General features: G+C 33.5%; 1 protein-coding gene across 1 annotated transcript in view; it reads left to right on the top strand.

Annotated features, from left to right (window-relative positions):
- The window catches only part of L3MBTL4 (L3MBTL histone methyl-lysine binding protein 4), a 330693-nt gene that overhangs the window by 164494 nt on the left and 151483 nt on the right, over nt 1–14716 (top strand). The window contains exon 11 of the mRNA XM_049770889.1: nt 5221–5394. Coding sequence (XP_049626846.1) covers nt 5221–5394 — 174 coding nt within the window. The remainder of the gene's footprint in view (nt 1–5220; nt 5395–14716) is intronic.

Genomic DNA, 14716 nt, shown 5'->3' with positions numbered 1-14716 from the left:
CCAGATGGTCCCCCAAGCCAGGAATGATTTATGATTGTATAGTCAGGAGTAAGCCCTGAGCGTCACCAGGTGTGGCCCCCAAACAAACAAAATAATAATTTTTAAAATAATTTTAGGAATTAGACAACATTTGAGTGTTCTGTTTACAATGGCTCAATATGAACTTTTTAACATGAGGGATTTATGTGTGTGGATTCATAAAATATATATTTATATATACATAATAATTTATATACACTACATTATATACATATATGCATAATTTAGTATACATATAAATTTTATTTATATACATATATTATACATATGCTATATACATATTTTAGTATATACATACATATATTACATATTGTATGAATACATGTGTGCATTATAAAGTAGATATTTAAGTGACTTGACTTTTTATATAGTTTAAATTAATAATATTAATTTAAATACATATAATAGATGGAATTACTTGATTATCATTCATAGCCAAAAATATGCCTCTTATTTATGGGTACAACTTGTGCTAAGAGCTTTTTTTTTTTCAGCTGAATTATTCTCCAGATGTTGTATGATCGTCCTTAAAAATTTTTTTCACTTTTGAGTGAAATTTGTTTTGAAACAAATTTCTGGAAAAGAAAATTTACTTTAAGGAGCTTTCAAAGAATTAGACATCTTTTCGCCTAGAATATTGTAATGAAAATGAAATATACAGTTGAAGCTAAAATAGCATTGGCATATTCAGAACACTTAACAAAATATTAAAATTTAAAGAGATGAAGCAGCTTGTGCATGGGAAAATTATATTTATGTCTCAAAGAGAAAATGATCAGACTAGTTGGGAAGAAGGCTATAAAAGACTGGTGAGTAGGGTTTAATCTAGGATAGGATTTAATCTGGTACTTTAGACAGTGCAGCCCTTCCTAGGATTGAAGCCTTTCAGTGAGTGATTGGAACACTTAATCATGGCAGCAAGTAAGGCATTTAGGAGCAAGGATAAAAGCAGAAGGCAAGAGAACTTGAAGTTTATGAAACTGATGACTCCTGAACAAGGCCATAGAGTACTAGTGGGAGTACAGAAATTGCTACCTCCTTTCTCAGATCTGGGCTGTTATGGGAATTGTGAAGATACAGCAGCAATCTGTGGAAACCCTTGTGATGAGAGAAAGGAGAATTCAGAGGCCAAGACCTTCTTGGGTCTGAAACAAAATGTAGGGATATAGTGATTAGTATTGGTTATTGATACTGTTGCATCACAACCCTTTTCTTCCTTATAATTCTAGGGATGAGAAGCATTCAATATGTTTATTAATTGTAATTTTGTTTCTTTGTTGGGTCCATATCTATCAGTGTTTATTCCTGACACTGTGCTTAGAGATTACTCAGCAATATCCAGAGGACTGCATGTAGTTTTGGGAGGGAACAGAGTTGGCCATATGCAAGGCAAGCTTCTTAACCCCTCTACTACCCAGCCTATAATACTGGTTATAAAAGGTCTACAGACAAAGTTTTAGGGAAAGATATTTATTTTAACTTTCTATTTATTTTGATGCATTAAACATTTTACTTTGGCTAAAAAGATAATAAAATGAGCTGGAATGCTTATTTTGCATCCAGGGGACCAAGTTTGATCATTCTCATGGCTCCTCAAGCACTGTAAGGAGTGACCCCTGATCACATCTCCAATGGTAGCCTCTGAATACCAAATACGCTTAAATATTCTGAGAAGCAAAGTAGTATTTTAAATGTCATAATTGTATGTTTCCTTCCACTTATGAAGTAAGGTTACTCAGGTCTCAGCTCAGATTTATTGAATTTCAAGGTTGACAGCTTTAGGTCTAAGCATTCATCTATTATTATCCATTGCCTTTAATGTGCTTAGGCCTGAAATTTTTAGTAATTTATTCTGTTGAGCCATATGAAACAAAGTGTGTTTTATGTTACACAGCCCTACAATTCTTACCATATTTTCAATCTTTTACTGCAAACAGTACATATAAATTAAGGAGGAATTAAAGAGGCAAGGGAAGTGTGCTCAGTCATAAGAACAGAACTCTCAACCAGCACTGATATTTAGTGCAATTCTAAGCTTACAATTCTCACTCTGGATTATATTTATGAAAGTAAAATTGGAGTAAACTACCTATCAGACAGAAACAGACTTTACCTTCACCACCATTTTTAAAGAAATTATGACTATCGAACTGTTATGCCTCATTGTTTGGTTAAATTAAAAGTTTTAAATGGCTTTACAAACCCAACACCACACCTTTAATTGATGGAGGTAGAGTAGGAATTCTATTGGCCCACACATGGAATGCTCAAGGCTTACTCAAGGCTCTTTGCTCAGGGACCATTCCTGGTGATTGGGATTGTAGTATTCACCCTGGGTTGAGCCCAGGTTGGCTGCCTGCAAGACAAACACCTGACTTATTATATACTATTTCTTCATCCAATTTAGTTAATTTTATTCTCTCTAGAGATTTGTGCAGAATCATGTTTGTCTTACATGCACACAGACACACACTCAGGCATGCATATATCTAACAGTAAGGATTTATTTTTGCAAAGACAAGCCAAAATTACAGTTACTAATTATACCACATATTACTTTTCTACATGAGATGCAAATACAATTAGTGATGAAAGATAAATTTGTTGATAGAAAACCCAAATTTAATGTGGTACAGTTATATCTTAAAGCCTTCTAATATTTCTACTTCATTCATATCTTCTTTTATTTACTGTGACTATATTTTTTCCAGTTCTGTAATTGTACCATCTGCAAAACATGCTTTTGTCTTTTTTCTTTTAAACTGCATCCTTAATTTTTACTTTTCTGACTTGGAGCTATGTTTCACATGTATTTCCTGGAAAAATCAGGATATCTTCCATTCCAGTGACCCTCTAGGACATTCTGTTTAGTTTTTCATATCATAGTGCCAGAGAAACACTCTTTGCTTCTGACCTAAATATAGTTCGTAAAGAGATAAATGATGAAGTGACTCAAAGAGTGATTTATGAATGGACCTTTTGAAAACAAAATTTCTCTCAATTTAAGTAGCTATTTAGCAAAAGTGTTTGGATTGTCATCTACAACTTTGGTAAAACAAGCGTTAGGAGGAGATAACATCTGTACTATGCAGCATGATTCATCTACGGATGATGGTATAAAAATGAGGAAATTTAGATATAATCTTCTTTAAGATTTATTATATTGGGAGTATGCATGTACTCATTTTTCTATTATCTTAATGTCTTTCAAATTTTACTTGCAGAAAGTTCTTTTTTTATAGTTTTTGGATCACAGTGGCACTCAGGGGTTGGTTACTCCTGGCTCTGCGCTCAGAAGTTGCTCCTGGCAGGCTCGAGGGACCACATGGGATGCCAGGAATCGAACCACCATCAGTCCTGGGTCAGCTGCATGCAAGACAAACTCCCTACCACTGTACTATCTCTCTGGCCCCACAGAAAGTTCTTTTAAATATCATACTTGGTGCAGCTTAACAGCTCTCCTTTTCAATTGTTATTGAAATTTGTATAATCACATCTTCACTCCTTACACAGTACTCTAGCATATGTGAGATATTTTCCCCTGCCATTAATTCCAACAAACCAATAACTACTATACCCTATAAATACATATTTTTTATGTATAAGATTTATGCAGTAGTTTTTTTTTATTAGGTTCAAACCTTTTCTCCACTTTTACCCACTTGATTGTTGTTAATAATTAGGTGATCTATTTCAGGACTTCCCATGAAAGTTTCAAGTAACTTTGAAAACATTTCTTATCTTGTGTTAGCCTTAACTGTAAATAAATGTAGCAATAGCATTTTTACATGTAATAATAAATAATAGGTATAAGATAGGTAAATTATCTTAAGTTATAATAGACCATAGGTATATACTTAACACTGATAACTTAAATTCTTATTGTAAATTACATTTTAGGGTATATGATATTTTAATGTCCTGATAAATTTATATTTTATAATATGTAATAGTAGCAGTTAATAGATTATTAAATAAATCATTTAAAAAACAAATGGCAATTGATATAAATTACTGAGCCCTTGTGTATGGGGCATTCCTCCTTGTAGCAGTTCTGCTCATCAGTCATTTTGCCAAGACAGATGCACCCTGACTATTGGGCAAGATTGTTATCTTCATAATTCCTTATCCAAAATTCCAGAAGGTTAATTCTGTATATAGATTAATGTTAAAGTATACTGAGGTTAAGTTGTTTACGACTCTCCCTGGAGAATTCTATCTAAATGTTATTTTAAATTCATAATCCTTAATTTAATACAATCTTAAAACAACAAAAGAAAACTCAACTATCCAGAAAGGCCTTGTTACAAACCAAGTTTGGCAAATTTACAGAATGTTAAAGACAACTTCCTGAAAAAACAATCCTTACAGCCTGATATCTTGATGAAGAGCTGACCTAGTTGTAGACAATTAGAACTGAGATCATGTCTCTCATAGTCTTCCCAAAATCCTGTATGAGTTATCTTTGCTATTTCACCATAATGGAAGTGGCATTCATATATGATTTATCTCCCTGACTGGTGTGCAGGTGGCCTTCTGGAACCACCATGCTTTCTTTCAACCGCTAGTGACTGTAGCATTCCTAGCACCAACAAAGATTTCGAGCTACCTCAAGACAGAGAATTGGGCACAGAAACTTGAGACAAGGAAGCAGTCTGTTGCAATAGCCCTGTCTAATCCTGGCAATTCCTTCTGCCTTGAGCTTGCTCCAACAATATCCAAGATTTGGATCTAACATTACTATGGTCTTCCCTTTCAATTGCAAATATACCTTCACCTGGGTACACAAACCTTCACAACAAGGTTCAGGATGTTTACGCAGAAGTGCACATACAGTGTTTCTGGATACATGAAAGTTAAAAAATTAGAGCATAATATTGTTAGTTACCCATAGTATTTTTGACGTAGTTGAACCACAGTATAAATATTAGGGGGAAAAAAGTGTGTCAAGCTTAATATGAGCATTTCGTTGTTCATTTGGGAACAAATCTTTGTTATTCTTTGGTTTCTGTTTCAAAATCTGAGAGTTTATCAAAGGACAGCATAGAAATTGATTTGAGTGAGAAAAGATTTCTCTACTTAGTGCTTGAATAATGAATGTAAATTTGTTCTAATGACTGTAGATCCTTAATTCACCCATCTGAAATTGTGACTCTGCTCTCATTTTTATACAAAAACCAGTGCTTTTGGCTGCCCATACTCAGACATGAATTTAAAAAGGGAGACTTCACTTCATGATCGTCTGAGAGAACAAACTCAGGAAAATGTGGAAGTAGATTCTTCATATTCAAAATCAAAAAAGCTTTGCAGTTTGAACTTGAATGAAAAGCATGAAAAGACGAACAATTCACCGAGGTAAGGATTTTAGTTTTTGGATATTAAAAACCAGAAAGCAAATCATGTAGCATAGTAAGTGAACAAATTTGTTGATAGTAATAATTCTTTGCATCTCTTTGAAGTGATTTAATTTTATATATAGATTTATTTATTTATTTATATTTGAATTCACCTAAGTCTGACGTTCATGTTCCATTCATGGATTATACGTACATAAATGAAAACATCTCATATAGACTATTCTTTTAAGATTTCCTTTTATCTTGAAAACATTTTTCTTGAAATAATTTAATAGATGATTTCAGGAGACATATCAAATATTTATAGTCACTCAGTGATATTAGAATTTTCTTTGTTTCTTGCTATTTTTCTTTATCATCATCAATCCAGTTGTTTTCCAAACAATTTTTATTTTGATTTATTGGCAAGATTTTGGTTTTCAATATGACTTACAAACTTAAATATCAGTTCCCATTTTATTTATATATAGACATTTTCTAAGAAGCTGCAAATGCAATCTTATTTGTTATTTTTTAACAAAATTAAGTAAATCATGTACACATTTTTTCTGTAATAGAGCTACACTCTCCAGCCTTGGAGTTTTAATATATTTTTGCTTTTTTACAAATAATTTTTAATGGAATCACTGAGAGAAAGTTACAAAATTGATGACTGAGTTTCAGTGATACAATGTACAACACTTTTATCAGAACACATTACCTGCCACCAATATCTCTAGTTTCCCTCCTATACTCTTCCCTGACTGCCTCTTGCTCTGTGGCAGAGATTATTTCCTCTCTCGTTCTCCTCTCTCTCGTTCTCCTCTCTCTCTCTTTCTCTCTCTCTCTCACTCTCTCCCTCTCCCTCTCTCTTCCTCTTTTATATACTATAATTTGCAATACTGTGCTGAAGGGGTATCATGCATAATCCTTCATCTCCTTTCAGCACCCAGCACTTACCCAGAGTGATCATTTCCAACTATCATAGTCATAGTGGTCCCTTTTCTGCCTTATCTACATTTTTTCACTCTTTGTGGCAAGCTTCTTACCATGTACATGTCCTCTTGGCCCTTGTCTTTAATATTTCTGGATATTAATTTGGCAAATAAGTGTGAGCAGTGTATGTTTGGCCTTCTCTTTTGACTCATTTTGCTCAGCATAATAGTCTCCATATTCATCTGTGTATAAGAAAATTTCATTATTTCATTTTTTCTAACAGCTGTGTAGTATTCCATTCTGTATATCTACCATAATTTCTTTTCTTTTCTTTTCTTTTTTTTTTTTTTGGTTTTTGGGCCACACCCATTTGACGCTCAGGGGTTACTCCTGGCTATGCGCTCAGAAATTGCTCTCGGCTTGGGGGACCATATGGGACGCCGGGGGATCAAACTGCAGTCTGTCCTAGGCTATTGCTTGCAAGGCGGATACCTTACTTCTAGCGCCACCGCGCCGGCCCCCCATAATTTCTTTTTACATTTATCTGTTCTGAGACACTTTGGTTGTTTCCAGATTCTGGCTATTATAAATCATGCTGCAATAAACATGAATACAGAAGACTTCTTCTGTGCATGTGTTTTTGAGCCCCTAGGATACGTTCATAAGAGTGGTGTTAGTGGGTCATATGGAAGCTCATTTTCCAGTTCTTTGAGGAATATCCATATTGTTTTCCAAAAAGGCTGGGCCAGTTGACATTCCATGCAGCGGATTTTATTTTATTTTCATATAAATATTATTACAGAATATTTAGGTCAGATTTTACTTTTTTAAAATCACTTTTTGATTTTGTTCATGCTGCACTTGGTCGCAGATGAGCTTTCTCAATTACATGATTTATTTCCTGTGGATACACATGCCTCTATTTTTGTATCTGTATCTTGCATTTTTATTATTTGTTGTACACCCACTTCTCTTGTTGAAACTTCGCAGGGTCTCGTTGTTCTTTACTTCTTTTTTTTCACACCCACTCTGTTTACAACTTTAGCTGAAAGCTTGAACATCCTTCCCATTTCCAAACTGAGGGAAATTTTTTTTCTCTTTTTTAAACTTTTCCAAAGACCATTGTTCATTTGTTTCAGAATTACAAAGATCAGTACATTTAAACATATGATTTGTGTTCTATTTTATCATTTTTTCCCAAATAAAACCTCATTCAGTCTCTTTTATACTCATCCTCATGTCTAAAGTAAGAAAAACTAAACAGATTGTGAAACTGCTTTCAAGAGGTTAGCTAAAGCTTTCTTTTCAGCAAAGATAATTTATCTTGTATTTGAAGTCTTTGGGAATTTAACCTTTTAATATATACATATATGTATTACCTTTGGGGAGACTTTATATATATACACTATGGTCATAACCATAGTATATATAAAATACAATAAGTGCAGATACTACAGAACAAATAGAAATTAGTTGATAATTGCAGCAGAAAATTCACACACAATTATCTTCTAAATAGTATTTTAAGGATTCATAAAACAGTATAATTAAGTAGCTGGGAAGATGGAAGTGTAGTTCATATCACCCATAACTTAAATTATTTTGCTTTCAGATAGTTAAGGTAAAATAATTAAGTCCTCTTTGTATGCCAGTCCTCACCTATTTTCTTTTTTGAAAACAATCATTATAATAATTTTTGGATAAATAATATTGGCCGGAGAGCCAGAGAGATAGTATAGCAAGTAGAGTGCTTGCCTTGCAAATTGCAGACCTGGTTTATCTCCAGCACTGTTTTTGATTCCCTCAAGCTCCTCCAAAAGTGATCCTTGAACACGGAGCCAGGAGTAAACCTAGAGTGCTGCTGAATGTGACCTCAAAATTAACCATAAATAAATATTATTGGTAGTAGTATTCATTTTGATCTTTGCCCCATCCCATGACATCTTGTTCAGGATCTAAAATTCTAGGCTGAAGATAAAATTGGAAACATAGATGTCAGCAAGGAATAATAGACAAGCTAATTATGGGCAGCAATAAAACTTCCTACAATTCGATTTCCATAACTTCCTTCATCTGCTTTGTCTCCAACTTTGTTCCAGGTGGAGCAGCTATTTAAATTCTGTCCCTTTCCTTCTACATCTTGAAGAGAAATGGATTTTGACTTGGCTCCTCACCAAGGATAGGTGTAGTGAAAATTGGAGTTACAAATTCCACTAGTCTCCTGGACTCCAGTGCTGAAATTTCTTACATTAGCAACACGTGTAATCTTAGATATTTACATACAGTATCATACATAATACAAAACCATGACTTCTTACAATTCAGTTGCAAATTATAAAATTAACTCATGACATTGAGTTAACTCAATTTAACTCAGTCCAGCAATTTAGAGAGTTTTAAGTCTTTCTTAACTATATCTTACTTTTGTAATTCTATATTTTTAATGTATTTGTTTACAAATCCTCACAAGTCCTCACAAGTTAATCAAAAATTAATAAATTTTAAATATTCATGATTTAACATGAAAATAGCCTGTTCACATGTTCATAGTAATTATTAAATATATATTTATATATTATATAATACTGGGCCAGTCATCAAAGCAGAAAAATTCCGTGAAACTACAACATTAAAAAAGCAACTGCTTAATAAATTACTGAAAAACTTCATCTGTACATACATGTTCCCCTGTGCTAAAGAATATTAGTATATTTATGATGTATTAAGATGTGAGGAATGACGTGATGTGTGAGTTCCTTTGGTATGCATTTTACGAATGAGAAATAGCTTTTTTATGCTTAAAATTTTATAATTTGCATGTTAATTACATTTAGAACCTCACACAATCTTGTCATTTAGGCAAACAGATGTTGTCACTTTGATATTTCTATTTATAGATGAGGAAGTAGTAATCCTAATTTTTTGCTGATACAGGATACAAATATAAATCTTTGATTAAATTTAATGTATCGCTACAATAACTTACCAAAATTAGCAATACCATAAATAAAAATAAATAAAATTGTGATCTAATGTCAAAATTATATACTTTTGAACCACACATTGTGATAAACATGTCAGGTACATAATTTTGTTAATTTTATTTTGCCTTCATAACAACACTATATATGATAAATTTCAGAAACCTTTGTCTGATTTGGGGCAACACTTGAGAGTATGTATGGATCTTATTCCATTTTTTATTTCATTATTTTACAAAAATTACTCCTGGTAGTGCTCATGGAGCCATATGTGGTGCCAGAATTTAAATTCTGGTCAGCAAGTTTCTTACTAGCTATACTGTCTCTCCTTATAAGTATTATTGACAATGTAGGAGCCAGAGTTCTAGAATGTTTAGGCAAAAGGTCCAAAATCACACCCACAATTAGTGGGGGAAATTGGATTTGAATCCAGAACTGACTCCAGATCTTCTATGCATTATGCTAGTAAAAGAATGACCATTTAAGGCATTAAAATGTTTCTCTAGGTTTATATTTAGATTGTTTTCTATTTCTGCTCAGATTCTCAGAGAATCATCTTGTGATAAATTTACCTCTTATTTTACAAAAAATATATATAAATAAATAAAATTGCTACTACATTTTCCCAAATTTTTAATTTTTCCCATTGTATGAATAATATAAAATCTTCCACTTTGGGCCCGGAGAGATAGCACAGCGGCGTTTGCCTTGCAAGCAGCCGATCCAGGACCAAAGGTGGTTGGTTCAAATCCCGGTGTCCCATATGGTCCCCCGTGCCTGCCAGGAGCTATTTCTGAGCAGAGAGCCAGGAGTAACCCCTGAGCATTGCCGGGTGTGGCCCAAAAACCAAAAAAAAAAAAAAAAAAAATCTTCCACTTTAAATTTGATAAGAGTTTCTATCTGAAAGCTTCTCTTAGACACTTTCATTATAATATACCAAAGGCTTTAATCTAGTTTTATGAGAATAAAATTATATTCATTAAAATAGTTTCTCTACAGAGAAAATTACTTTGAAATCCAACTTTGTTTTTGCAGGCATTTTCCATCCACCTAAGTATTCTCTGATAATTTCTTTCGATTCCCAAAAGCTGCCAATAGTATATTATGACTTATACCATTATCTTAAATACCTACCATACTTAATATTATTTTTAATAATATCTAAAATGTCTAATAAACTCTTGATTTTTATAATGCTTGCCATAGTATAAATGTATACATTTCTCTAAGGCCTATACTGTTAATAAACATGACTGGGAAAATTATAGTAGTAAAAGTGAATGCCTTATAATGGAACTATTCCTTAATGAACCTTTTCAACAGATCATACTTTAATGACCTGAATTTCCACTACTCAAATTAGCTAAAACTAAAGCACTTTCTATGAGGCCCATTTTCAGGATTAAAGCAATATTCACTGAATGTTCCACATGTTAACATCCCAAATCATTCATATATTTTCTTTAATCTTGCAGTATTTTCTTTCACTCTTTCCCAGATAAATTCTCTGCTTTGTGGGCCTTTACTCAGGGCCCTACATTATCCACCTTGTTCATTCCTGTACTTAGACCTTTATTCCTATTTTTCCTACTTCATTTGCTCCTGGCTTCAGTTTTTTCCTCTCCAGATTTGCCTCTGTCTTAAATTTTTCTAATTTATTTCAACCCATATGTGCTTAAAATTAAATGTGTTTATATATATATATATATATATATATATATATATATTATTTCTAGTGTCCTGTACAATATCTGATTCTTAATAGCTATTAGACAAATTAAATAGGTTTTGATAAACCACATGGTACCAGGGACTGTGTTTCTTCTGGAACATGGATTAAGTTTAAGATGTCCATTTCTTCTCAGTATTGCTTGGTGCTTTTGGTCTTCACCACATATCAGTATTGGTATGTGTTTTAATATCTTCATTTTTAATACTTCTTTTTTCCATGAGCTTATACTCCCCCCAGTACTGGTGGCTACTAATATGTAAGAACAAGTTTCATTGCTATTTTATAAAATTTTGTTCATATTATAGGTCTTAGTATACCGAAGTTTATTGCTTCAGAAATATAATAGCTTTCCTATTTAAGTGTCAACATATCATTTTAAAATAAATATAAATGCAAGGGTTAGATTTTGAATATAGGTAGAGTCATGCTCATTATAGTGTGATGAAATAATTGGTCTGTATCTTTTTTTCATAATAAGTTGCTTATTTTAATGTCTTACAACTTTTAATTGTACATATTACATATCTTTGTCTAAAACAGAAATTTACACCTTTATTTATCTGAGCTATTTCCTTAGCACCTGGAAATAAATTAAACCCTACAGTTGAATAAGAATTGATCCTACTCCATAGAACCTTTTCGTTTTATTTTGTTTTTGTTTTGTTTTGGGGACACACCTGGCAGTGCTCAGGGTTACTCCTGGCTCTGCACTCAGAATTCACTCCTGGTAGGCTTAGGGTACCATATGAGATGATGAGAATCGAATCCTGGTGGCGTGCAAGGCAAACAATCTACCCACTGTGCTATCACTCTGGCCTCTCCCCAGAACCTTTGGATCCTATAGAGAACATGACTTTACCAGAGCCTAAAAGTCTTCTTAAATATCTCCACTTTATTCCTGAGCTTACAGTCAGATGTTCAGGCAGCTTCAGCCACATGTGATAGTCCTGGAACTTTTGCTTGGTAAGGGGACCCAGGAGATGATCTAATCCAACTCTCCAACACAGAATTGAGTCTGTCAAAAACAATTAATTCCTTTTCCTATAACAGTGTTGTTAGTGACAATTATAGGTTCTTTGATTCCAAGTCACTTCTCTCACATGGGAAGATTTCAGTCAGACGGTATTGGTTAGTTAAATGAATAGTTGAGTGATACTCCTTTGATGAATTCAGGATGTCATGTGACCCTAACGAGGCCCTAAAATTTAAAATATTCACTTCAGTTTTTGGAGGAATCTCCATATTGCTTTCCATTGAGCTCCAATACGACCCAACTATACCACTCCTAGGAATATACCCTAGGAACACAAAAATACAATACAAAAACCCCTTCCTTACACATATATTCATTGCAGCATATTTACCATAGCAAGACTCTGGAAATAGTCAAGATACCCTTCAACAGATGAATGGCTAAAGAAACTGTGGTACATATACACAATGGAATATTATGCAGCTGTCAGGAGAGATGAAGTCATGAAATTTTCCTATACATGGATGTACATGAAATCTATTATGCTGAGTGAAATAAGTCAGAGAGAGAGAGAAATATGCAGAATGGTCTCACTCATCTATGGGTTTTAAGAAAAATGAAAGACATTCTTGCAATAATAATTTTCAGACACAAAAGAGAAAAGAGCTGAAAGTTACAGCTCACCTCATGAAACTCACCACAAGCAGGGATGAGTTTAGTTAGAGAAATAAGACATTTTGAACTATCCTAATAATGAGAATGTACGATGGAAATAGAAAGCATGTCTAGAGTACAGGCGGGGGTTAGGTGGGGAGAAGGGAGATTTGGGACATTGGTGATGGGAATGTTACACTGGTGATGGGTGGTGTTTTTTACATGACTGAAACCCAAACACAATCATGTATGTAATAAAGTTATTTAAAAAATATTCACTTCATCCAAGGTCTATCCATTGTACAAGCTTAGGGTGTAGTTATATCAAATTTTGTGATATAATGGTGAAATAACATTAAAATCTTTGCCCTTATTAAACTTTATCTTAGTGATAGTTGAACTTCACTTTAATGTTAGTTATTTAAAATTACCCACACTAGTACATAACACAACAGAAGTTTGAGATCAGTTTGGATATCTGTAGTCCCCATAAATTTACTCATTGCATTGGCAGCTATTCACTCACTCAGCAAACATATGATGAAGTCAATTGTTGTCAAGTGGTATCTTATGTACAGGAGATATGGAATTAGAGACAAAATAGCCTCATTTCTGTGTGAAGTATATTTCCAATTAGGGGAGGTGGAGGAAGAAAAGTAAACCATAATTGAAATGAAAATAAAAAACACAAACTGTGATGTCATGAAAGCAATAATAAGGGGTGAAAGTATAGCACGAAAAATATTTTCAGCCATTGCCTAGCATAAAGTCCTAGAAAACATAAGCAGATCCATGCCATTAAGAAAAACAATAGTTTTATTGAGTATTTCACAGACTGAAAATAAAATGAGTCTTGTCAAGATCATTTTCAGAGTGCAAACAGAAACTGTGCTGACTCAGTCCTCCCAGGGTTCTCTCCCATCACCTCCTTTAGATTCTAGTCTCTATAGACTTGAGTCTCCTAAGGAAATATGCACTTTAACTGAAATGTTCTTAAATAACCAATGTGTGCCTTTAAAATGATCTAAAAAATATATTTCTGAGCTGATTCTCATTAGACATTTTATAATTTATTGTGGATCTCTGGGTTTCTGGAGTCCTGCCTTCGCCCAGGCACTGAGTAATTAAGTACTGCAGAACAGCATGTACCAATATACTAAGTCCCTTGCGTAAAGGAAATGCTGGTGTTCCTGAATGCTATAAAAACAAAACTTTGCCAACTAGGTTGGGACTTTTAACATTTTTATCATAACCAAAGTAATGTAAGAAAAATTAAAAACACAGATTAGTAAAAATAAAAAATAAAAGCATGACTAATAACTTAGATATTTTCCTTTCTAGCAGCTTAGCACCAATTTAGGAAACCATGACAATACTTTAAAATGTAGAAGTTGTATAATATAATGTATTATTCTCTAAAATTATTATTGATTTCTAGGGTTATTTGTGTAAATATATTGTTGTTTTTTGTTGTTTTGGTTTTGGTTTTAGGGTCACATCCAGCCACACTCAAGGGTTACTCCTGGTTCTGTGCTCAGAAGTCACTCCTGGCAAGCTCGAGGGACCATATGGGATGCAGAGATTCGAATTGGGGTTTGTCCTGTATTGGCCACTGGCAAGAAAAAGCCTTACCACTGTGCTAATGCCTCGGCCTCATGTAAATACATTGTTGTGTTCATTTTGATACACTTTTGTTTTTATGTACACATAATGTGTTTGATATTTTAAATTATGCATAATTTTGTTAGTATGCAAGAATATTTCCTTTTTAAAAAAATATATTATGGAGGTAACAAAATTATAGTACAACAGAAAAGATATTTGCCTCCTCAGCCAATCCAGTTTCAATGGGGTGCACCTCATATGGTCCTCTGTGCCCTCCAGGCGTTATCTCTGAGAGAAGAACCAGGACTAAGCCCTGAGCACAGCCAGCTATAGCCCAAAACTCAAAATTCAATATATTATGGATACTTTACACATTAACATAACTGAACCTAATTCATTATTTTAATAATTTTATCATATTCTGTAGTATTACTTTCCTAATTATTTACCAGCAAAATAG

This window comes from Suncus etruscus, chromosome 3 (assembly GCF_024139225.1).
Source record: "Suncus etruscus isolate mSunEtr1 chromosome 3, mSunEtr1.pri.cur, whole genome shotgun sequence".
NCBI lineage: Eukaryota > Metazoa > Chordata > Mammalia > Eulipotyphla > Soricidae > Suncus > Suncus etruscus.
This window is presented reverse-complemented; position numbering and strand designations above follow the sequence as displayed.